This window comes from Gekko japonicus, unplaced genomic scaffold, assembly GCF_001447785.1.
Source record: "Gekko japonicus isolate JY-2015 unplaced genomic scaffold, Gekko_japonicus_V1.1 scaffold1611, whole genome shotgun sequence".
NCBI classification, from domain to species: domain Eukaryota; kingdom Metazoa; phylum Chordata; class Lepidosauria; order Squamata; family Gekkonidae; genus Gekko; species Gekko japonicus.
This window is the reverse complement of record NW_015175407.1, coordinates 141,700-168,271: the sequence shown is the minus strand read 5'-3', so window position 1 is coordinate 168,271 and position 26,572 is coordinate 141,700. Positions and strand designations below refer to the sequence as shown.

General features: G+C 46.6%; 1 protein-coding gene across 1 annotated transcript in view; it reads right to left on the bottom strand.

Moving 5' to 3' along the window:
- The window catches only part of ALX4 (ALX homeobox 4), a 91,783-nt gene that overhangs the window by 16,203 nt on the left and 49,008 nt on the right, over positions 1 to 26,572 (bottom strand). The window contains exon 4 of the mRNA XM_015425725.1: positions 15,212 to 15,522. Coding sequence (XP_015281211.1) covers positions 15,212 to 15,522 — 311 coding nt within the window. The remainder of the gene's footprint in view (positions 1 to 15,211; positions 15,523 to 26,572) is intronic.

Sequence of the window (26,572 nt, the reverse complement as noted above, 5' to 3'; positions counted from 1 at the left end):
CCAGCATCTCACTTTGATCTCAGAGAGATTCCTCTCTGTCTGCTTGAGGCTGGCAAGGAGCAACTCAGTGACCTGGAGATTTCCTCCCCATGTGGTTTGGGGATGGTTTGTATCTCAACCAAACATCCGCAGCAAGGAGCTTACTCCTTTGTGCGCTAAGGCTGGAAAAGCAGTGATGTGGGCTCCTGCCAACTACAGACTTTTGAGTTAGGAGAGTTATTTTTCCTTGGCCTGCTCCCTGTGCAAGGGATGACAGCTCTCCCATGCAAGGTTTCCTTTCAAAGGGACCCCAAGTGAGTTGGGGGAGGGGGACAGAGAGAGGGAAAGGCTGGGCTAGGTCAGTGTTGATGAAGAAACATGCACTTAGGGAGAGATTTCCTCGCTGTGAGTGATGGGTCTAAACGTATCTGTCATACTCATCAGTCTGCTTTTCCTTTGCCACACATTAACATTGCCCTCCCTGCCTCCCTTAAGCAATCCAGCTGGCAGCCAGTCGTGGGCTTGGCCAGCCCCACAAATCTTTGATCTGCAGATGCAGAGTCCACAGTGGTGACCCTGCTGTGCACAGAAGAGTGGCTAGCAGGTAGAGAGGCTGCCATACGTTGCAAGCAGAACATGTGTTATGCACATGTGTCCATCCTCTAATACATGGCAAACACATTTCTTTCTGTCAATACAAAACATTCGCTACAATCCTCTTTAATATGCATGACGTACACCCCAGGACAGTTCCAGAGTATGCAGGCATGCATGCCCTCAGGCAAGCAAAAACCTTGACAGACAATTTCCAGGGGGAGGATTGTGTCGGCAATGTGTGTTTCCCCCAATATCCAAGCTGGTTTCATATTCACAGAGGACTGGATAGGGGATAAAAATATTGTATTATATTTTCAAATGATCCGCCATTTTAGGGATTGTCATTTCGATTCACAGATCTTATACACGATAATATAGATGAGGTATTCAGTTCTTCCTCTAGTCTAGGCAAATCCTTCCTCCAGCCCATTACTTACTGTTGAGAGCAGCTTCAATGCCCTGGTGAGACCTTTGCCCTGATCTTGTTAGGACTACTGCACAAATACCTTTACACTGGGTGCATGTACTGTGCCAGAGGGACTCACAGATATCAGTACCAGAGTTCCTACCAGCTATGGCCAGCGCTTTAAAAAAATTTTTTTTAAGAGGTACAGGGACTCTCAAGAGGGAAATGAAGTTTTCTGTCTGTATACTGAAAACTTATGAACTATTAAACATTTTAAAAAGAATTTTGTCAAAGAGGTTCCAGAACTCCGTCCCAGCGCATTCCCCCAGAAAAAAAGCCCTGGACTCTATGGCTGGACTCTGTGGGCATTATACCCCGCTGAGATCCTTCCCCTCTTCAAACCCCATCCTTGCCAGGCTCCACCCCCAAATCTCCAGGTATTTCCTAAGCGGAAGCTGGTAACCCTATCTGGCCTCTGACCAATGTTCCCTGTAAGCTGTAGAGTCTTGTGAGCAAAAATTCTACTTTGTGAGCTGCTGGCATTAAAGTTGTGAGCAAGCAACTTGGCTACTGCATAAATTAGTTTGCTCTGGAGCCATCCTTCCTGAGCCAAGACAAAAATGTGTGAGCTGGAGGTTAAAAACCTGTGAGCTAGCTCACACTATCTCAGCTTAGAGGGAACACTGCCTTTGACCCACCTTTTGCAGAACAGGCTTGCCTCAGAGCCATATACAGTACAGGTACACCCTTGCCTAATCTATGTCTGCTAATCTAATATGTCCCGTTTAGGAGAGATTGAGTGGTAAAGGCCTTCCCACATTCCACAGATTAACACTGGCCTGATGGGCAAAGCAAGTTCACAGGCACCTAGGCCCTGATAAAGCATGTTGACATCAGTAGGTGCCTTTGAGCTAGTAGTTTTGTTTTAATAGATCAGTTATAGATTGCACTGAATACGGTTACCTTTTACCACCAGTTGTTGTGTTTACCAACGGAATCCCAGCAGCAGCAAAGAGCATTGGTTATTCCCAGGTAGTGAAATACTGGATCATAGAGGTCTTTGACACTGTGCTGCCCCAGTTGGATATGATGTTCTTTGTTACATTACCCTGTCATTTCTGTATTTACAACTGATTAATTTCCTCTTGGTGGATATTATTCCTTTTTAGTCCTCTGAGGAGAAAGTAGTCTGCTCTTGCATTGCTGTTTCACCTCATCCTTCCTGTTTAATGTCCTCACTTCATCTGAGTCAGTGTTTTGTTCTACTGCCAGCAGCTAACTTTTTGATCTGCTTTTATAAGTTGTTGATGTTCAAGTTGTGCCTAGGGTGGTCAACCTCCAGGTAGGACCTGGATATCTTCCTGAATTACAACTTCCTGAATTACGACTGATCTTCAAACTACAGAGATCAGTTTCCCTGGAGATAGGGCTGCCAGACACCCCTAGTGGATGCAGGGGTCCCCCAGTGCCAGGCCCCACCTCCCCGCCACCAATCAGCTGGCCAGTGGGGGGAGGAACAACTTGAAAAAGAGTGAAAATCCTCCCGTGTGCAGTGATGTGTCTACGTAACTGCCCATGTGACCCAGAAGTGACGCTATCTCTTCCAGGACATTGGGGGTGTGACACTCTGGTATTTGTGGGGGGGAACTCCATGGTAGAAGCCAAACTTATGATAGAGGTTTTGCCCAAATACCAGAGCATCACCCCGGCTTCCCAGAAATGGTAGCATCACTTCTGGGTCACATGGGCAGTGACACAGACCTGTTGCTGTAGTTGGATGGGCCTCCCTGCTGCTCTCAGTAAGTCTCCTACCCATCCCCTGCTGGTTGCCAGGAGGGACCTTGCAACCCTACCTGGAAAAAATGGATTCTTTGGAAGGCGGCTGCTATGGTATTACACCCCATTGAGGTCCCTCGTCTCCTCAAATCCTGCCCTCCCTGGTTCTACCTCCAAACTTACAGGAACTTCACAACCTGGAGCTGGCAACCCTGAATTGTACCTCTAATAAAGTTGAAAAATTGTTTACAATAAAGTGTGGGACTCGATGTGAGTTTAGCTGCCTGAACAGACATACAGCCTCACGTGTACTGAGGCCAGACAACAAACACTTCCTTTCCTTCTTAATCAGTTTCATTCTACGTATTAAGATCCTGAGATATTTGTTAGGAGCGGTGGCGCAGGCATTACAACGCTTGCTGTTAACATCTGGACGAACAGCCGGAAGGCTGTTTGATCCCGCGCCGCGGCCGGGTTGAGCCCCCGGCCCTCGTCCCAGCTCCTGCCAACCCAGCGGCTCTATTAACATCAGAGAAATGGGTACCTGCCCTAGGTGGCAGGGGGCACCCTCCTCCCAGCCTTGTGTTGGGATGGTGATCGGCAGCGAAGAAGGATTGAGTCGGCGGCAGCAGCAGCAAGAAAGAAATGGCGGCAGTGGAGAAACGGTGAAGCGACCCAGGACGGCGGTGACTGGTCCGAGCAATGGTGGAGGCGGAGCCAAAGGCGGAGTTGGACGTAGAGCCAAGAGCGACGTCAGAACGCGGGACGCAGCGCGGCAGGAGCCGCTTGGACGCTAGCCGAGGCTGCGCCCGAGGAAAGACACGCCGCTCCAAGAATAACAGCCAGCTCATGTCCAGCCGATGGCAGCCGGGTCGCAGGAACTACAGCAACAACAACATACAACAAGGAAAAAGCCGCCGAACGAACGGAAGACCGTGCCGTATCAGGGGTGCTGGTAGGTTGTCCCCCCCCCGCACCATATGTGGCCCTAGATAGGTTACTGGCTACTATATAGTAGCACATTGTAAACCGCTCTGAGACCCGCTAGGGGTTATGAGTGGTATATAAGTCACCTGTAAATAATTCATATTTGTATCCCGCCCATCCCGGGAGCGGGCTCAGGGCAGGTCACATCATCTCAAATAGTACAATAAGGTTTAAAACACAATAAAACATTACATTATAAACATTTAAAATCAGTAGTTACAGCTGCTGGTGAAGATTCCGACCCATTAGTACTGATGGATATGGCCGGTTACTGGTAGATGGGTGGCCAGTAGGTAGGAGACAGCAACCTCGGGGAGGCCATATGTGGACGCCCACTGCCTGAACCAAAAGCCTGGTGGAACAGTTCTGTCTTGCAGGCCCTGCAGAACTGAGTAAGATCCCGCAGGACCCTGATCTTGATGGGGAGCATGTTCCACCAGGTGGGGGCCAGGGCAGAAAAGGCCCTGGCCCTGGTCGAGACTAAACAGACGTCTTTTGAGCCAGGGACCACCCGGAGATGTTGATTACTAGAGCGTAAAGCTCTTTGAGGCATATACGGGAAGAGGCGGTCCCTGTGATATGTTGGTCCCAGGGTGTATAAGGCTTTGAAGGTTATTACCAACACCTTGAAGCGGATCCGGTACTCAACTGGTAACCAGTGCAGCTGACAAAGCACATGCCGAACATTGCGTGTGTGTTTTATCATTGACAAAGGTTGTGTGTGTGTTTTAAAATCCCTATGGATAACAACATGATGATATCATCGTCATCACTGTCATCATCTTTTTAAAGTTGCTTACTATCCCAGGCATAAAAACCTGGTCAGAGCTAATATGTAAATATGAGTCCATTAAAATGTCCTATTGCTGAATACTGAGCATGAGCTAAAAACCAATTTGATGGAGGAGAAAACGCAGAACTATTAGAGATGAGTGTTGCTGAAACTCTACACTTTTTGATTGCAGAGGAGACTCTGGAGTTATCATATAACCTGCAAGTGGGAATCTGCAAGGACTTGTGGGAGGGATCTCACTTCCCCCTTTCCCATTATTTCCTCTTTCTGTTTCCTGAAAGCCCCCATAGTCTCTCCCCTTTTCCTGCTTACTTCTCTCCTTCTAGGGTTGCCAGACCCTGGGTGGCACTGGAGATCTCCTGGAATCACAACAGATCTCCCAGCTGCAGAGATCAGTTCACCTTAGGGTTGCCAGATGTGTTGGGAAATCCCTGGAGATATATGGGAGTGTAGCCTTGAGAGGATGACGTTTGGGGAGGGAAGCAACCTCAGCACGGTATAATGCCATAAAGTCCACCTTCCAAATCAGCCATTTTCTCCAGGGGAACTGACCTCTGTCAACCTGGAGCTGGCAACCCAGCAGGCCTGGCCCCAATGAATTCTCCCCCAAAGGCCAAAATAGGGCTGGACAGGGCCTTGCTCCCTTCCCCTGCCTTTTTACACACAGGAAATGAAGCCTGGAATACTGTGGTTACCCAGCAAAGGACACTGGTGGAATCAGTTAAAGCTACAGGAGCTCCTTTTACCATTTTTTGGATTTTTTAAAGCTCCCCAGCCAGGTATTTTTTTTTAGATTTCACATTTTTCTGCAAACCTAGGGGCCTTTTCAGGCTTGTGGAAAGATCTGTCTTCCCGTTCATAGCTCCAGTAATCGGATTTAAGTATCCAAAGATATCCTAACCGCTATTGGAATATAAGACAAGGGGCCCCTGGGAAACTTGGAGGAAGGAATCCCATCTCCCCCCACATTGATGAGTTGGTGCATCTAGGTCCAACTGCTCACTTGAAACTCAGCCATGGCAACAATGTCTGGGAGCTGCTCCAAGCCCAGAGTAGCTCCTGGCATCAGCCACCACCACGACCGTTCCCTGAGTGGCTCCTGGTGTCTGCTGACCCTGTGGACTAGCTCGGAGGGCTCCTGCCATGTATTGCCACTGTGGCCAGGCCTCAAGCAGTCCCAGCACCTGCCAACGCTGCAGCCGCACCCAGAGCAGCTTCCAGCATGTGCCGCTGCTGCAGTCCGGCCCAGAGATGCTCCTGGCATGCACCACCATTGTGGACAGGCCCAGGGTGGCTCCCAGTGTCTTCCACCAGGCTCTGCTACAGGTACCAATCGCCGCTGCAGAAGAAAAGTGTGTTGTCTGCGCATGAGCAGACAATGTTTTTAATTTTTTTATTTTGGGGAAAATTTAAACATTTCAGATTTTTCTGCAAACCTGGAGAGTCCCCAAAGTTGGCTGGAAAATCTTTTTAGCATCCATGTGACCCTGATCCACAGATTTAGATATACACAGATGGAGGCCACAGGCCACTAATATATAGATAAGATGCAAACTGCTCAGAATTAGGTAGAAATGCTCAGATCTTTAATTAATTACATCATTAACTACATACAGAAATGTCTTAAACCATAGTATAACATTTACCCATGCTATTTCTCTTCTATTGCTATGTTCTTTTCCAAAAAAAAATGTGCTTTTGATTCTCTGCAAAATTTCCCAGTTAAACAGAAATGGCAGCATGTATGAGATGGACTGAAAAACAAGCCTCAAAGGACATGAATGGTAAAAGGCCCAAAGGCTGTGTTTTCTCTGTGCCATTTATATAACTATTTAACTTTTTAAAACATGTACGAATACCATTCTGTTCCACCAGAAATAATACAGATGCAAAGCTGAGGCATCAGCAGCCTCACTTCCATGTTAATTATGACCTAGGTAGTGAAGGACAGAAATATAAGTTTACCCTTCCATTAGGGTTGCCAACCCCCAGGTAGGGGATGGAGATCTCCTGCTATTACAACTGATATCCAGGCAACAGAGATCAGTTCACCTGAACTAAATGGCCTCTTTAGAAGTCGGACTTTATGGCATTATGCCCCAAACCCCACCCTCCTGAGGCTCCACCCACAAAATCTCCAGGTATTTCCCAACCCAGAGCTGGCAACCCTGCCTTCCATTTTCAACTGCTACTTTGGCCCACTTTTTTTATGTAGCAGCAGTATGACTTCACATCACTGCTGGGCAGATGATATTCACTGGAAATGAAGTGGAAATGCATGTGCTATTGACTTCTGCATTTGGTGAACCAATATGATGCTTCTGGTAGCATAACAAAAGCCAAAAACTGTACATGGCAACAGAGTGCTACAGAGTAACAGCTAATATTCTTTACGTTTCCCCATCAGTACCACATACCCAAATGGTTGTTTGGATAACTGAATGAAATCCACATTCGGTACCAAAAAGCTATGAATTCTGTGACTTGGATAAATTACCCAAATGAAGCAAAGTAGTAAAATCTATTCCACTTCTGCTAGTCACAGGGAAGGACCAAAGATTTATCCATAGCTTGAGGCCCCCTGTTCCCTGACCACAGAAATTCTATTGAGGGCTGCACCCTCCCTTTGGGGAATTTAGCAGACATTACCTACATTTTGGCAACCCTCCATAAGAGCTAGATATTTCCTTTTAAAAAAACAGAAAGGCCTCATTTTCAGGGTGTAGAATTCCATGGCCAGTACAAAATTGTGTGGTTTTCCTCATTGAGGGGAACTGGGGAGAAGATGCAATCATAACTATGGAGTACAAATAATGTGGGACCAAAACAGTAATTTATTCTTTTCAGCAGTTGCACAGGCTATTCTCTACTCTAATTGCTCCCATACTAGACAAAGTTAATAATACCAAACTGACAAATTTAAAAGAAATGTTAGTATCGGCTCCTAGTAATCCATACACAGTGCAAGGTCATCTGCTTGATTCGCGGAATCCAACATGTTCAGATTACATGAAAGGAATGCTATATTCTGGTGCTGTAAGGCTGTGGCTGAAGTTTTCCTGCGTGATGTGGAGGAACACAAATCCTGCACTGTGACATCATCATGCATCTTTCCTTGCCCCTTGCCCACCAGCAGCACAGCTAATGATGAGAGCTGGTGACAAGAACATGGAAAATGTGATGATAGCTTGTAAAAAACACACATTTGTTACATTAAATGGAAAAACTCACAGGAAAGCCTTTTTCAGCAATCCGATTGCATCGTCTGCATCATGTACTTTCTCCCTTATACATCTAGATAAATGGGACATTTATAAAAGGCTACATTGGCAACAATCTGCTTAAAGAGAGGAACAGTTAAATTAAGTGGCTAATAACTAATAATCGCTTACTGGGACATTTATACACAAAACTGCCTTATACTGTTGGAGTAGTAGTTCATTAAGGTCAGTACTGACTACTTTGATTGGATCTCAGTACTGACTACTGTAATTGGCTCTGCATAGACTTAAGAAGAAGCCTTTTACAACACCAACTACTTGTTCCTTTTAACTATAGGTGCCGGGGATTAGAACCTAGGACCTTCTACATGTAAAGCAGATTCTTTGCCACTGAGCCACAGCCCCTCCCCATCTACTTCACACACACAGGCAGGAATTATTTGGCACACTGGGATGTCTTTTATAAAATCATATTTTTGCTTCTGCCATCAGTTAATCCTTCCTAATTCCCATTATCTGGACTTGAACTGATAGTTGTCGATTGCAGTCTATGGTTCACCCCTAAATAAGCCACCTCTCCTGACCTAACTGCCCAGGTCTCCAGTCTGAATCCTGTCTACTATGCCCAGCGCCAGCACTTATGGCAAATCTTATGCTTAGAAGACTGGGTGCATTCTGCTTCTTCAAGTGGCAATCACATTGTTCAATCAGACTGTCATGGCCACCGTAGTCATGTGACTGGCAGCTGGCACATCAGCATTCTGGATAGATAAGGCTGGGTTTTAGCCCTTGATTACAAATACCAAGAAAAGCAGCAGCAGTTACAACAAATGCCAAATGTGAGGCATGCAGAGACCTGCATGTGCTGGTTGTCAGGTGCATGACTGCTTGTATGGCTAAAAGTCTGCCACACAGCTACTGATACCAATGGCAGCTGCAGCATGAGAAAATCACAGGCAGGCAGAATGGCACAAAACACTTTGCTGCCTGAGGCAGGAAATCCAAATAGTGCGCCTCCAATTATATGCTATGTAACTGTCATTTTACTGCTCTTTAGTAGCACTCTGAACCCTGCAACCTGAAGCAGATGGCCTCCACTTGCCTACTGGCCAGCCCAGCCCAGCCCTGTGGACACAGGCCATTAGATTACATTACAGAACTCCCTTCTCACGACACAGTCCTAGGAGGGGTGAAACACAGGATCTTGCTTGGGGGCTGTGTCCTTCTAACCAGCCATCTGTCTGGGGCCCTTTCAGGCTATTCATTCCTTGTGCTTTTCGCTCATCCTCTGATATTGTTCTCACAGCCTCTTGCCTCATTTGTCTGCCTCTTTCTCATGATCCCTGTCTCTGCCTCTTCCTGAGACTGGCATGCTCTCTCAGTCTCAACACAGCATCCACACCCCTATCTCTGGCCTTTCCCTCCACTCTACCACCCCCCCTCTTTTTCTTTTTCTTTTTCACAGAGGGCCATAAGCCCAACTGCTTGCTTGGATATAGGAACACAGCCAGAATTCATCTTTAAGCACTGAAATTGGACACCATTTTATCAGTGGCCTGGAATGGGAAACTGGAGCCTGGGATGAGAGAGCCGAATAACCTGAGCTTGTTTTCATTTCATGTTTAATTTCCTGCAGGCTTAGTTCAGCCTTTCCGCTTCTTCCACTAGCCTCCCAGGGTTTTATGGGAGAAAAGGGATCAAGATATATTACTTCTTGCATTGCTTTGTGAAAGAAAAAATAATTTTTTTCCACCCAGGCTGTGATTTTGCTGCAGCAGCGTTTGACATTTCCACCTTGCTTTCAAGAACTTGTCACATTCCAGGGTCACCACTGAAAAAGATTTCCATTAGCAGGCAGGGCCTCTAGGGATGGATGAAGGTTCTTTGCCACTCAACACAATGCAGGGAGGCCAATCAGCAAGCTAAGCAGCCACCCCAAAGCATCCCGGAGCAATTCTATGTCCGTATACAGGAGAGATGCTGAAACCTTCCTCTGAGTAGATGCAGGCAAATCCTCAGGGACCTGGAGTAACATCTCAATGGATATCTATGATGGGTGCCCATTTTGGCTGGCAGAGAAAAGAAGCAGCGCACAAAGCTTGGTAATTGACCTGGACGGTACACTCAATCGGAAGCTGCTGCAGACAATTCTCGTTCTCTAGTGAGCATACTCATATGTCTCATTCATACATTTGGATATGTGCACCTGAAAAGACACTCTAGGTATGCCCTTAACAAATGTGTGAAGCAGCCCCCAAAGTCATATACAGCCTGTACTAGGCCAGGTATGTGGGTTCCAGCACACCTGTGCAAACTTATCTCAAATGCCTTAGGTGGGCTCACTGCAGATCCTTTCCCACTCGGCCCCCTGCACAGTTCACCTACTAAAGCAGCAGTCCTGTTGGAGGAGCAGACTGCCACTGGGTGTGTCTGAACTTCCTGACAGAAACGGAAGAACCAGGCCTTCTCTAGAGCACCTGTACTGCAGAAGTACTATGACTGTGGGATGGTTCATTCTTTACCACCATTGGCACAGGAGCTGCTGTGACATGACCATTACCATGCCTCTTCCTGTAATATTTGAATGAAGTCAATCCTGTGGACAGGGCCCTCTGTGTGGTTAACTTCCCATGGCAGCAGCAGAGTGATCATCTTCTGTCTGCTAACACATCTGCTACCTGAAGTGGATGGTCCTGTAAGTCCTCGAGCATCAGGATCTGGTGTGCCAGGGCGAGGTCTGGATCGCAGGATGGAAGCGGCAAACGGCTGAGGGCATCTGTGTGGCCCATCACCTTTCCCAGGTGGTAGACAAGCATGTAGGTGTAGCCGGAGAGAAAGATCAACCAGCGCAATACTTGAGGTGACAAAATTTGCAGCGTCTGCCGATGCGGGGCTAGTAGGCCCAGCAGTGGCTTCTGGTCAGTCGCTATGGTGAAAGCCCACCCATAGAGATAATTGTGAAACTTTTAAATGCCTGCCACGATTGCCAAGGCCTCTTTGTCTATCTGGGCGTAATCCACTTGGCCGGGGAGAAGGTGCAGGAGTAGTAGGCCACTGGAACCTCTCTGCCGTTGGAGAGCTGATGGCTGAGGACCACTCCAAACCCATAGGGGGAAGCATCGCAAGCAAGGATGACCAGAAACAATTCATTGAAGTGGGCCAGGACTGAATTCGAAGTGAGAAGCTCTTCCACAGCCTGGAACACGGTGGCTTGCTTTTGACCCCAGACCCAGGGAGCCCATTTGTCGAAGAGCCGGTGCAGGGGCTCTGCGACTGCTGTTTTGTGTGGCAGGAAGGAGTGATAAAAGTTCAATAAGCCCAAGAAGGCACGGAGCTCCGGCTTGGACATGGGGGTGGGGGCGTTAACGATGGCTTGGACCTTGTCAGGGGCAGGATGCATTCCCTGCACGTTGATGGAGAAGCCCAGGAACTCCACGCACGGAACCCCTAGGAGGCATTTCTCCCTCTTTACCTTCAGGCCGGCAGCTTGGAACCTCTGCAAGACGGTGCGCAGACAGATGGTGGAGTCCTCTTCCGCGGGTGCTGCAATCAGAACGTCATCGAAGAAGGGCTGGATGCCGAGAATTCCTTTGAGGAGAGAGTCCATTAGGTTTTGGAAAATTCCTGGGGCCACGCTGACCCCGAACTGTAGCTGCCGCACCCGAAACACACCTCTGTGCATCACAATCATTTGCGCCTCTGCTGTCACATCATCCACGGGGAGCTCTTGGTATGCTTGGGCCAAATCCAGCTTCCCAAAAACTTTGGCGCCCGCCAAGGAAGCCAGGACGTGGCTAACCACCGGAACCGGGTATGCATGGTCCTGCAGAGCCTTGTTAATTGTGTAGTTATAATCTGCACAGACGCGGATGTCCCCATTGGGCTTCACTGGGGTTATGATGGGGGTCTCCCATAATGCATGGGGCATGGGCTCTAGGACTCTTTGGGACACCAGCTTCTCCAACTCTGCATCTATTTTTGGCCTGAAGGCGAAGGGGACCCGCCTGGCCTTCAGCCGTATGGGCCGTATGCCAGGGTTGAGCTGTAGGATAACTGGTGGCCCAGTGTAACGCCCAAGCATCCTGTCGAAAACTGCAGGGAACTCATCACACACACCCTAAAAGTCTTTTTGCTTCACGTGATTCACCCCGGTCACCCCGATTCCCAGTGGCTCGAACCATGCCAGTCCAATGAGGCTCATGCGCGTCCCTTTAACCACAAGCAAATCCAGCAGACCCTCAAAGTTGCAGTACTGCACCCTGAACTTTCCCTCCCCCAATATGGGCACTTCGTTCTTTGAAAAGTCCCATAGACTAAACCCTACTGGCTGCAGGGGGGGGACCCCCGCTTGGGCATAGTCTTTTGAATGTGTCCTCCAAAATGATTGAAAGGGAAGACCCGTTGTCTAACTTCATTGAGCAGGGGCGTCCCTCGATTAAGACAGTCAAGTCAATTTTGTTGGGGGAACCCTGGGGTAAGTGCAGTACCTTGTGCTGCTAAATGGACATGGTGTTGAGTTCAGTGGAGTTCGTAGGGTTGGTGGTTACCGTTGGATGCCTTCGGTTTCCCTTGGCCCAACATGCTCGGGTGATGTTGCTGACCTTTCCGCAGCTTTGGCATGTGGCGTCTCAGAACCAGCAGGATTTCTGCTCATGTAGATGCCCTCAGCTGGTGCACGTGGGAGAGGTGGTTGGGTCGCCGGCGTGGTATGATGTTGGCGGTCGTTGTGGTGCTGTCGGCATGCATGGCGAGGGATTTGTAGGACTTCTTCTTCCTCGTTCCCGGAGCTGGCCACGTGGTGGTTGGCCTTGGTAGACCCTTGCCAAGATGGTGGCCCGTGAGACAACTGTGGGCCTTTACCACCTCAGACCACTGCAATGAACTGCTCAGCGGCTTCCACGGCTAGGGCCATCTCCAGGAACTCCTTGAAGTTGGGATCCCCCTTTCCAAGTATCTTTTGTTGGATCCTCTTATCCCAGAGACTGCAGACCAGCCGGTCCTGTTGGGAATCTTCGAGGGCAGGGAACTTGCAGTGCCGGGCGATGTGGCGTAGTGCTGTTACGAACTCCGATATGGATTCGGTGGCGGTCTGGTTCCGCGAGTGAAATGCATGGCGGGCTGTGATAACCAATGGCTTCGGGGGGAAATGTTCCTTGAGTCAGTCAATGATCACCTGGTAGTCTGTGTCTTTGAGCTCTACCAGAGCGAGGAGCGAGCGGGCAATCTCGTATGTCAGATGGCCACTTACATGGAAGAATGTGGTGCGCTTCATCTTGGCCGGATGCTGGAGGATTCTAGGAAGAAGTCAAACCGGCCCATGTAGGACTCCCAGTCCTTGGTGGTGGCGTTGAATGCGTCGAAAGATCCAGGAGCGGCAGCCATCGTCTCCGGTGCGATGTGGTGCGCGGGGTCCTGTGACTCGGTGCACAGTGCATTGCTAGTTGGAGCCAGCTCAGTCATCAGGATCCCATCCTGGTTGCCAGTGAAATGTACTCGGTTCAGACGCGTTGAGTGATCAGCTCATAGTTTATTAAGTGATTCAGCAGTGAGAACAAAGACAAAGACCCCTGGCCGAAGCCAGGTTTTATGCCCAAAGAAAATCACACCCAAAACACACCCCACTCCCCGTGATAGGCTATTTACACAAGGTTACCTTTCCAGGTAACCCTATTGGGCTATGTTAGGATCCAAGTGTTCCTACTGGTGCGCTCCTAGGATCCTAGCCTGCTTTTGTTAAAGATCTCAAGCTCAATACATTACACTTGGCTTCGACTCAGGTATTTTGCTACTGAAGTGTGAATTCAGAACATTTAGAAATAATTGAAAACTAGGCTGTAAAGAAAACTGGCTCCCTAAAATTTCTTGTCTGTTTCAAAGTTTGGTTCAGGCTTCAAATGCAGCCTGCTTGTGGGTTAATACAGTTCAGAAAAACAGCCTTGCTAAAGCTAGTGCACACTGACCTTGTGAAACTGCAGGTAACACCCAGCTGCAGATGGAGTCAAAGAGACCAATACCACCTTCCAGTTAGCCACATCCCATTCAATTAAGCACCTGTGGGAAACGGGATGAGCCTAGCTGCAGATTGGTTTTGTTTGTTCTCTCCCTGGTCAGACCAACACTTACGTCATCAGGTTTACTATTGACCTAACAAATTGGCTATACACCTAGGGTCCCTATTGGTCTTTTAGGCCTTAAGACCACAAGGGCCCCTCATCCATAAGTAGGTTTCTAGTCTATTCTCTAGCTTGATGGTGACTGTCTGAGATCTTCCTTTGTTTTGCAGTCATTGTTTTGCTCACAGCGGCCATCTTGAAAGTTGCTTACGAGAGCCAGACAGCTTCTGGCTATGCTGACTCTCAGGAGACAGCCAATTTAGATTACTGGAACTTCAACTGAGAATGGCAAAATCTGATATTTGGAACCAGTGTATTACTGTTTTATTTAGCATTTGAATTTCTAGCTTTCTTGTCTTATCCTCACAGTTTCTTGTTCTTCTTTAAAGTATTCTTGCACCTTGATAAAAATATATTTTAATTACTTTTGTGGTTATTTGCTTTCAACCAACCTCAGTCTAAATCCAGAGCCTAGACTGGCTGATCACCTACCACAATAATTGTTTTTCTGAGAAATGCATTCTGCAAGCCCGCCTTGCAGGGTAGACTTTCTTGTTTAATCCCGGGAAGGTTAGAGGCTTGCCCTTTTGCTTCTAATTGTTGGGATAGTCAAAACAGCTAGTGGCAGACTGGTGTGTGAAGAGTCACACTCCAGAGTTTTGTAATTTTGTGTTTTGCAGCCCTTAAACAAAGTGTTCTGGCCTGCCCAGCACACTTTGACACAGGCACTCTTGGAGGATACATCTTTTCTTGAGATCTGTATCAATTTAGCTTTGTGTCTAGATTCTGGCCAGGATTTATGTATGTATTTGCCACTGCGGTGGCGGATCTTCATCAGAAGAAATATAGGGAAAACAGTACCCTGGACTGCTTAAAAGTGGATATGGGATTCTGTGAAGTTCCACCGGTCATTTCTACTGGGGCATTATTCAAGAGATGCATGGATCCTTGACAGTGATTTCCCTCAAATTTCATTCTATCCTCTCACTGATTTTGCTTAATGTGTACATGATGCTTCTGAGGAAGATCATCCAGGGGCTGGACTAAGGTTTTATCAACATACACCATCCTCTGTTTATTTCCCCCCTCCAACACAGGAGCAGTGGTCCTTGTCCTAAATCAATGTCTGAAAGCTTTGGTTCATTAGATGGTATAAAGATGAAGGAGACTAAATTCCCCTGCCTCTTAAGGAGATGATGCATATATACCTCAGCACACAGGCAGAGGGAAGATATGTTCTCATTAAAGGGCAATCTAGAATATTATTGACAGCCATAAATGTAAAACTTGAAATCTTGTTTACTTTCTAGTAGCCCTTAACCCAGAGTCTTCTCCTTACCTGCACTCGGGCCTCTGTCAGGTCCGTCCTCATAGCTAACTGTTCTCTGGCGTAGACATCTGGGTAGTGGGTTTTCTGAAAGACCTTTTCTAGTTCTTCCAGCTGGTAGCTGGTGAAGGTGGTGCGATTACGTCTCTTCTTGCCTTTGTTGCTCTCTGAATCAGTCTTGTCCATTGGGCTGGGAAGATCGCTGCTTGCCCTTTCTTGGGATACCTTCACACCACTCTCTTTCACGCTGAGGTAGTTACCATCCATTCCGGAAGGATCTGAGCCTGGCTGCAGCTCAGCCTCTCCCAGGGAACTCTCTTTAGCTGTGGGGGGGGGGAGTGGGCAAGGAGAGAGAGAAAACATAAAGCTGTGGATAAATGAATTAGTTTGAGCTGGATTGATACCAGCAGGGACAGAAAGAAGACATCTGGGAAAGGCTGGAATGGGCACAGAAGGAGTTAAGGAGATGGAAGTGAACTGGGAGGAGGAAGAGGGGCTTTAAGAAAAGAGAAAGATTGAGCCATTTGGCTTAGGAAGCAGCCAGAGACCAATAAAATAAATAAAGGGATTCTGTTTTAATGACTTAAGGAAGATTAGCTCTAGATTCCATGCTGGTTAAAATTTGAAATTGTCTTGTTAGTTCTGCTGTGATTTCCTGTGCTGGAGCAGATTGCTTAGAGGGAGCATAGCAGACGATAAGGGAATATTGTGTACATCTTAGTAGTTTCCACAGAGTGGTCTGTTGATTTCAAACAGCGCATTCTACATTTGATTTTATAATGCAGTCTCACTCCAGAGTGCAGCTTTGGCCTAAGGATGATGGAATAAGACCTCCATCCAAAACATTCACATTTGTCACCCACAACTTGCAGTCCATCAAGTTGCCCTGTCTTCCTTAGAGGAAAAGTGAGATAAAAATTGGATGAACAGAAAGCTGTGAGATGAATCCATACACCAGTCAAAAATACCAGCACCTTGACAACAGTAACAGTTAAAACCAATCTGTTGCCAGTACTGGGGTTCTTGCAGCGCCATCCTTCCTCCTTTCAGCATGCCAGTTTAGCACTGCCCCTGCCCATAATAATTTACGACCCTGTGTTAAGGCCACATACAATTTACCACTCGTGGTGGTGGAAAGAGCCATCAAGTCTCAGCCTATTTATGGTGACCCCACAAGAGATTTCACAGCAAGAGATGTTCAGATGTGGTTTACCATTGTCTGCCTCTGCATGGTGACCCTGCGTTCCTCCGTAGTCTCCTATCCAACTAACTAACTAACTACCTTGCTTAGTTTCTGAGATCTGAAGAGCGTGGACTAGCCTGGGCTATCCAGGTTAAGGACAATTTACCATTATGTATCTTACATCTTTGAGCTTCCAGTCCACAGAGAAAATGGTGTCCCGCCCTGGGCTTATTTTGTGCCAGGACCAGTACTTGTGTGCGGGAGGGAGCTCTAATATTAGAACTGATCCCTGGAAAACGCACTGCAATGAAAATTGCTCTGAGCATGCACACGTCACCTTTACCTCATCACTGAATAATTGCAGCCTGCCCTTAAACACATTGCTCGAAGGAGCAGGGCTGCTTTTCCAGGCCAGAGGCCAGAGCTTTTGTGCCCTGGTATCCCACGAGGCACTTCCCATCACCATCCTTGCATAGCAGTAGTTACAAGAGGAACACAGTGCACTCCCCACCGCCACCCCAGAAGTCATTCCCTAATTTTCTTGGCAATACTTATAACAGTACTATGTACTTAGCTCTACTTGTCCATTTTCAGTTCTGCATTGGACTGCTTAATGTCCTTGCTATACGCTGTTCAGTGCGAACCACCGAGACCCTGATGACATGAGTCCGTAATGCATCACTGACATGCCATGATATAAATGCAGAAAGGACCCATACAAATAAGTGATAGTTTTCTATGTATTTTCTATATATTAAGTGAATGCATCAATTACAACACCCTTGTGTTCGACAGGATTCCATAAATATTGTACTAATGATTTTTAGACCACACTTACAGTTTTCAAAAACAAGCTAAGCTAATGATGCCTCCAAATATTGTAACCGAAACTGCAGTTGTGTAGAAGGTTGGACACATCCCCCAAATGTATCACTTCTACTACATGTTGAATATCTGGACCTTATCTATACTGCATACGTGTCCATTTTCCCCCCATTTTAACAATCATGGTGTCCCTTTTAAAAAGCTGTGAATATGGTAGTTTGCTGAGCTGCTTTAAACTTCACTATCTCTACCAGCCCACCCTCCAAAATAATACCTCCCAGGATTCCCTGTGAAGAAGGAATGGCTGTTAAACTAGGTCAGGTCTTGTTCCAATGAAGATGTAAAAGTCCAGCACTGAATGTGAGCAGACAGGAGTAAAGCACATGGCAGAGGCTTTTCCTTCCAGAAGTAAATGGCCAGGGGTGAATTCATCTGAACATTTTTATATGAGTTTGGTTGGGGGGGGGGGGAGGGAAGGGGAGTGAATGGTGTTGGATGTAGCTGTGTCTTTCTCAGTCCATTTAGAAATACACCACATAGCAATATTCACAAGATCCTAAATTGCCAGGAAGGCAATCTTACACATTTTTACTCAGAAAATGACATTTTATTCAATGGGCGTACAACAAGGATTGCAGCCTAAAAGTCAGCTTGCTTTTACTGCATTGTCTTCTACCTTTGTAACCTGCTTCCAGCATTATATAATCTCATGCCTTAGACTCTTCTTAGATTTCTTTCTGTTTGTTTTATTGCTTTCCAGTTCTGTAATCCTACCCTTAGTGCACTGTTTATTGTCGTCTTATGCTGTCTGATCATTTTTTTAAAAAATTGTAATTTGCCTTGAATCTCAGTGCAAAATACAGGCTATAAATGAAATAAACAGTGTTACGTGATGTAAAATGCACATTTTTAAAAAACCCTGTGGTTCATTTGCATTTCAAAACAGTGATTTGGTTTCTTTAAGTTAATGACAGCTTTTTTGCTTCAGTTGCTGAATTTCTCTTGGTTTCAGTGAGCAACTTTGTGCATGCAAAGCAGATACTCTTGCACTGAGCCCCTCCCTATCCCAACACCAGTCCCTTTTTATGTGAAAGGGCAGAGTCCTGTAAATACATGAGGGTATGCCTGTCATGCCTAGGCTGGCCCTTAGTTTAACTGACTAAAACAAGATCCCCTGTCTTACCCCCTTCTGGAAATAACAGGAGCTGGGAGAAGGGGTGTTTTTATCAGGAAATTGACAGGAGAAAGGGTTAAACTACCATAAACTAGGCTTACTCATGCCTGCTTTTAATGAAAATTGGAAAGGTCTTGAATCCTCGACCTAGATCTCTTGCTTTTATCTGCTTTGAGGAAAGCAATGTGAGCCACTTTGGGTCCCTGTTGGGGAAGTAACAAGATAAATCAAATAAATAAATCTGATAGGCTGACTGTGATTCTCTCGTCACTGATTGCAGTGCACACATATTACTGAATGAAGACGGCATGCTAGATGCTGCTTGGTACCCATGGATAAGACACCTGTAGCATTTGGTCTCCTCACTCCAAGGCTGTGGCACAGCCTGTCTGTATGTCAGCATGTAGAAGCAAAACACTATCTCCTACGCCTAGCAGAGAACAGAATGGCAAGCTAACTGCTTATATAGATAGAACCAAGTCAAATCCCTCCCCAAGACAATGTGCCAGCAACACCATTTATATAAAACTGGAAAGACAGATCTAGTAATATTTATCACTTTTTTGGCAACAGTTTTGTGCAATTCCACTAACTGGAAAATGTCACTATCTAACAAAGTTGGGTTTGGGAGGCACACTGTTTTGCTGGTTCAAATTTATTCTTGGAGACACTGGGGGACTTCTGTTCTACCCTATGACCAGTGGCTTATGGAGTACCACAACATCCCTTCTTGTCCCCTAAGCTACTGAACATAGACATGAAACCACAAGGAGAGATCATCCAAGGATCTGGGACTCAGCATCCTTTAGATGCTGACCAAACACAGCTCTGTCTCTCTTCTTCACTGTTTTCTAGGGAGATAGTGGGAATTCAAAACCAAGGTCTGAGATCTTTGAAAGACTAGATGAGGGGGCACAAACTGAGATATCGCTTGTGGCAATCAACCCTACCTGAAGTGAGGGTGTTTGAGGCCCATGGGAGGAGTTGCCCTCAAACATTGGAACTCTTTGACCTTGGAGGTGAGAGTGGAATCATCCCTACCACCTTCCAGACAGAAGCACTGTTCACAAGTTACAGCGGACACACACAGAATCCATTTACAGTGTGCACTTGTATTTTCTTTATAAATGCAATGAGTAATTCACATGTTACATTCAGTGCATGTATAGCCGAACATATGATTTAAACCCCACATTCATGCAGGTACTGGTCCCTGCTTTCGTTTGTAAAGTTAACATGCATTGGCTCTTTCTTACAAATAGGTGTATCCAGGTACATGAAGGCTGTACGTACATTCAATGTAACCTGTGAACAGGGCTTAAGTTAAAGTCATTTCCATTCCAGAAGGCCTTTGACTTAAATTGACTGATTATGGGGCAGTATCTGTTGTTTTAGTGTACTTGACTTTTATGTTACATATTCTAAATGAATGTTGTTTTAATTGAAATTTATTATTGTAGACCTTTGGTTTTATTGCTAGCTGCCTTGTGGATTTTTGTGGCTGAAGAGTAGCATATAAAATACTTAAATAAATACCTTCTCAGTTAGAATCATAGAGTTGGAAGGGGCCATGCAAACCATCTAGTCCAATCCCCTGCTCAGTGCAGGATCAGCCCAAAGCTCCCCTGAGCAGTGTTTGTCCAGCTGCTGCTTAAAGACTGCCAGTGAGGGGGAGCTCACCACCTCCCTAGGCAGCTGATTCCACTGTTGAACAACTCTCACTGTAAAAAAAAAAATCTTCCTAATATCCAGCCAGTATCTTTCTGCCCATAATTTAAACCCATTATTTTGAGTCCTATCCTCTGCTGCCAACAGGAACAGCTCCCCACCCTCCTCTAAGTGACAGCCCTTCAGATACTTAAAGAGAGCAATCATGTCCCCCCTCACCCCGCTCTTCTCCAGACTGAATGTTCCCAAGTCCCTCAGCCCTTCCTCACAGGGCTTAGTCTCCAGGCCCGTGATCATCTTCATTGCTCTCTTCTGCAGCTAGGATTCCCAGACCCCTGGTCCGGATGGGGTTTTCCTCGATTTTCAGGCCAGCAGGGGAAGCCCCACTCCCAAGGCCCGCCCCCAAGCCCAACCACCCGCAGCTACCCCTCTCCTTTCTCTCCAGAGATTTAAAGGGCCCTCCAGCTGATCCATGGCCCACCGATCAGGTGGAGGGCCATTAAAATCTTGCAGAGGGGAGGGAGGGGGGCAGCTGTGGGTCGCATGCCTGAACTCCAAGTGGCAGTTCGTGCTTCTGTCCAACAGGGAGCGGCCCCACGTGCCTGAATTGCAAGCCGCATTGCTGCTTGGAGTTCAGACGCACGGCTGGTGGCCTCACCTCTCCCTCCCTTCTTGCAAGATTTAAAAGGCCCTCCACTTGATCAGCAGGCCCTTTAAATCTCGCAGGAGGGGAAGGAGAGGGGTGGCTGCAGGTGATTGTTCTTGGGGGCAGGGCTTAGGGTGGGGATGTCCCCAATGTGACATCATCACACTGGGGATGCCCCGCCCCCACTGGGAATGCTCCCCAAAGTCCTCTGCTGGGGAGGAAGACAGACATGGCAACCTATCCACATCCTTCGTTGCTGTATCCAGAGACAATTGCCTAGGTTGCCACAGGGCAGAGGCTCCAGGGGAACCAAAAGATACTTGCCATGGCAAGTGGCATCTCTGAGCAGCACCCCTGACCCCATGATGCTGCCTGGTTCCCTATTAACCCAACCATTTCTCTGGAAGGAGGAAGGGAGGAAGAGCAAGTGGGTACCCGCTCCACCATGCTCCTTCCCTCCCACTTCACTGAGGCTTGGGGTGCAGCAGCTTGCCTGGCCTTCCTTCTCCTGCCCATACAAAAGAGGGGGAGAAGAAGAAGAGCACAAGCTGTGGCAGGTCCATGGGCACCTAGGTGAGGGGGAGCATGTTCTCCCGATAGGGGGCACCACTAGTGGCTGAACTATGGCACCAAAAGCATGTGGGCCAACCCTGCTTCTCCTTCCTCTGTCTCCCCTCCATCTGAACTTCTAACCTAGATAGCCGAACAGCAGAACCTGCTAGATTTGCTAGATCTGAAAATTCCCATATATTAAAGACAGTAGTTATTTTTTTAAAAAATGAATTCGTAGTAATAATTAGGTAAATGAAAGGGGCTTTTTCACCCCATGTTTTGATCAGTTAATATCTGACTGCACATGTGCAGTCATTTTTACCATGTACTAATGATTGTGCAACTAGATTTCACCCTTGTACAATTCTAATGACAAACCATCCCAAGCGCTGCACTTTTATAGATTCCTTTAGAATCCATCATTGAGTAACATTTTGGAACAATCAAAACATTTGTCAGATATTCCATAATCAACACTTGAATAAGAATTCTCTGATTTTTCCCTTTTGTTCCAAAATTTCAGACGCTTACAAACAAAATGTTAAAGTTCAACCTGCAAAAATTGGCCTTTACGTACATTTTAGCTATGCAAACTGTGCATAACTAAGGAATATCTCACATTTGTTGAGCAGATAGTAATATGAGATTTTGGGGGGTGGAGCATGCAGTCTGTCCAGGACACCGGAAGCAAAATGTCAGGAAAGTGAAAATGATGAAGAGCCTTGAAACAAAAGAGATTTCAAACCCTGCAGTGGGGCAGATGGCAATTGCACCCATTCACATGTGCTCTATGGATTGTAAAGCAGCCAGTCCAAGGGACCACAGAACTAGTCCTGTGGGCTTTAGGACCATCTGGATCAAACAGCACCCCATGCCAAATGGCATTTGGTTTTTGAGACTGATGAGGGTTTCCCTAAGACATATACATTATGGCATGAGACTGAGCTGTTCAAAGGAAAAACAATGGTCAAAATTCTTCTGAGACAGAATCTCCATGGCTGAACCCACTCATCTCTTTAGATCTCCACCTGTATACAAATATAAAGTAAAGGTAAAGGTTCCCTTGCTCTAAAGCCAGTCGAATCCGACTCTAGGGTTGCGGTGCTCATCTCCATTTCAAAGCCGAAGAGCCAGCGCTGTCTGAAGACGTTTCCGTGGTCATGTGGCCGGCATGACTAAACACCAAGGCGCATGGAACACTGTTACCTTCCCACTGAAGTGGTCCCTATTTATCTACTTGCAATTTCTTGCTTTCGAACTGCTAGGTTGGCAGGAGCTAGAACTAGAGACGGGAGCTCACCCCGTCATGCGGCACACTCGGGTCTCGAACTGCTGAACTACCGACCATCCACAGCCTGCAGTTCAGCGTCTTAACCACTTGAGCCACCGCAGCTCCTCTCATTTATATTTCCTTTTGAACGAGTAAAACACTTTATAATCAAAGCTGCACTAATCTTTCATGTTGAGAGGATCCACAACTATTCCTCTTTTTCATATGGGGACCTGAGACCGATATGCTGAAAGCCAAATCATGAATCAATAACAGACATGGGAACACAAGTCTCACAAAACCAAGAATAGCTCATAAGCCACGAGCCCCTTGTGCCTTCATGCATCCTAAAACTGACCTTATATTGAAATGCCCACAGCTAGTATTAATAAGAGAGGGATTCAGGAAGCACAAGGGAAGGCAGTGCTGAGATTGCTAGGTTCCTGATTAATGCATCCTGCATTTGGGAGGGAACTTTAATCAGCCAGTTACCATGTGACTGCCTTCAGATTATACGAGTGCAACACAAGTTTGTGACATCAATATGCACAATAAGGGGATCTGCAGAGAGACAGTAACATGCAAATGCCAATCCCAGGGCCAGTTTTAGATCCATAGCACCACACTCCCTCCTGTGTAATATGGTTTCTGCAAGTGTCAGGCAGTAGCTAAGGTGGGCTATGTCAGCAGGGAGGTCCCTGGTTCAGAACTCCCTTAAGCTGTGAACTCACATAGTGGCCGTGGACAAGTCTCTCTCACAGCACCCAGACCTCAATACTGTAACAATAATGGTGGCCAGCAGGCCAAGGTAGCCTTGCAAATAGGGTTCCCAACTCCAGTGTGGGTGAATTCCTGGAGATTTGGGGAGATGGAGGCTGGGGAGGGGAGAGTGTGTGGAGGGGAGGGAGTTCCACTGGGATGTGATGCAATAGAGTCCATCCTAGAATGCTACTGTTTTCTCTAGGGGAACTGATCTCTGTGGTGTGTAGATCAGTTATAATTCCAGGAGATCTCCAGGACCCACCTGGAGGCTGGCAACCCTATTTGAAAGAGTCACTAAGCAAACATGTAAGCAAAACATTTTTAACACTTAACCAGCACTACAGTTTGGGTGACAAACCTGTGTCTGGACCATACCACTTTAGACAGGAAGTGGAATCATACGTGATTGTATTTTCCACCATACCAAAATCCATGGACACAGAAAAATAACAGGTTAGGGTAAACAACAGGCTAGAACCCCCTGACATCTGGATTCTATGTGTAGGTTGGTGGGGTGGGGGTGGGAAAACCAGAGAACATTAAATCATGTGAGTTTTGCTGGTGGTCATAGATTGTGGAAGCTTGGAGACTATTTAAAACTACAATCGTAGAAGTTCAGAAAATATATATACCGCAGGGTAGGAAAGGCATAAATAAGTATAGAAAAAAGCCTGCATGGTTAACAAACAAAGTAATGGAAGCTGTAAAAGGCAAGAAGGATTCCTTTAAGTGGTGGAAAGCTAGGCTCCATGAGGTTGATAAAAGGGAACACAGGCTGTGGCAAATAAAATGCAAGTCTGTGATCAGGCAGGCAAAAAGGGAATATGAGGAGCATATAGCAAAAAACATAAAGACCAATGTTATGTATTGAGCCTGAACTGTACTTGCAAAAGGACTTAGCTTGGGGATGCATAACAATAGCTTGCTAGGATCCTAGAATGAACCAATAGGGTGACAGGGATCCTAGAGTAACCCAATTGGGAAACAATGTTTTGTAAATAGCCTAGAGTTGGGAGTGGGATGTGTTTTGGGTGTAACCTTTTTCAGGCATAAATACCCGGCTTCAGCCAGTCTTCTGAGTCTTTCTGAGTCTTCTTTCTCTTGCTGAATCACTAATAAACTATGAGCTGATCACTTGAACGTGTCTGAACCCAGTATGTTTCAACCAACAATAAAATGTTCTTCAAATACATTAGAAGCAGGAAACCAGCCAGGGAGGCAGTGGGGCCTTGGATGACCAAGGGGTAAAAGGAGTACTGAAGGATGATAGGGAAATGGGTAAGAAGCTGAATGCATTTTTTTGCCTCTATCTTCACTGTGGAAGATGAGAAGTGCTTGCCCACTCCAGAACCACTGATTTCGGGAGGGGTGTTGAAAGACCTGAGTCAGATTGAGGTGATGAGAGAGCAGGTCCTATGACTGTAGGGTTGCCAATTGTTACCTGTATCTGGAGCAGGGGACTCCCAGCTTGCTCTGGGAGTGTGCGTGCGCGCCGCATGCACATCACCCGGAAGTGACGTGATGCCACCAGGCACGCTGGGGGCGGGGCCACGACCATCCAAGGGAAAACCATAAAGTTTTCTCTCGGATGACCGTTTTAAAAAGGGTTCCAGAAGAGATCCAGGAAATTACAGGCCAGTCAGTCTGACATGAATACTGGGTAAGTTGGTGGAAACTATTATCAAGGAAAGAATTAGTAGGCACATTGATGAACAAAAACTATTAAGGCAGACTCAGCATGGGTTCTGTAAGGGAACATCTTGTCTCACTAACCAGTTAGTGGTCTTTGAGGGAGTGAACAAACATGTGAACAACGGGGACCCAATAGATGTTGTTTACCTGTACTTCCAGAAAGCTTTTGATAAAGTTCCTCATCAAAGGCGCCTAAGGAAGCCCAATACTCATGGGATAAAAGGACAAGTCCTTTTTGTGGATCAAAAACTGGCTAATTAATAGGAAACAGAGAGTGAGTATAAATGGGCTATTTTCTCAGTGGAGGGTGGTAAGAGGTGGGGCACTGCACTCAATTTGCCAGCAAATTTGGAAAATGCAACAGTGGCCACAGGATTGGAAAAGGTCAGTATACATTCCAATCCCAAAGAAGGGCAATGCCAAGGAATGTTCAAACTATTGCACAATTGCACTCATATCACACGCTAGCAAGGTCATGCTCAAGATCCTACAAGCTAGGCTTCAACAGTACGTGGATAGAGAACTGCCAGAAGTACAAGCTGGGTTTCGAAGAGGTAGAGGAACTAAAGATCAAATTGCCAACATTCGCTGGATTATGGAGAAAGCAAGAGAGTACCAGAAAAACATCTACTTCTGCTTCATTGACTATGCTAAAGCCTTTGACTGTGTGGATCACAACAAACTATGGCAGGTCCTTAAAGAGATGGGAGTACCAGACCACCTCACATGTCTCTTGAGAAACCTGTATAAGGGCCAAGAAGCAACAGTTAGAACCGGATATGGAACAACTGATTGGTTCAGCATAGGAAAAGGAGTACAACAAGGATGTATATTGTCACCTTGCTTATTTAATATATATGCAGAGTACATCATGCGAAATGCTGGCCTGGATGAATCACAAGCGGGAATTAAGATTGCTGGGGAAAAGATCAACAACCTCAGATATGCAGACGATACCACTCTAATGGCAGAAAGTGAAGAGGACCTAAAGAGCCTCTTGCTCAGGGTAAAAGAGGAGAGCGCAAAAGTGGGCTTGAAGCTCAACATCAAAAAAACTAAGATCATGGCATCCGGCCCCATCACTCCTTGGCAAATAGAAGGGGAAGCTGTGGAAGTAGTGACAGACTTCACGTTCCTGGGATCCCAGATCACCGCAGACTGTGACTGCAGCCATGAAATTAAAAGACGCCTGCTCCTTGGGAGGAAAGCGATGGCGAACCTAAACAGCATGATAAAAAGTAGAGACATCACCCTGCCAACAAAAGTCCGCATGGTCAAAGCAATGGTATTCCCAGTAGTCATGTATGGCTGCGAGAGTTGGACTATAAGGAAGGCCGAGCGCCGAAGAATAGATTCTTTTGAACTATGGTGCTGGAGAAGACTCTTGAGAGTCCCTTGGACTGCAAGAAGAACAAATCAGTCAATCCTCAAAGAAATCAACCCTGACTGTTCCCTGGAAGGCCAGATAATGAAACTGAAGCTCAAATACTTTGGCCACCAAATGAGAAGGGAGCACTCACTGGAGAAGACCCTGATGCTGGGAAAGATTGAAGGTCAAAGAAGACGGGGACGGCAAAGGATGAGATGGTTAGACAGTGTCA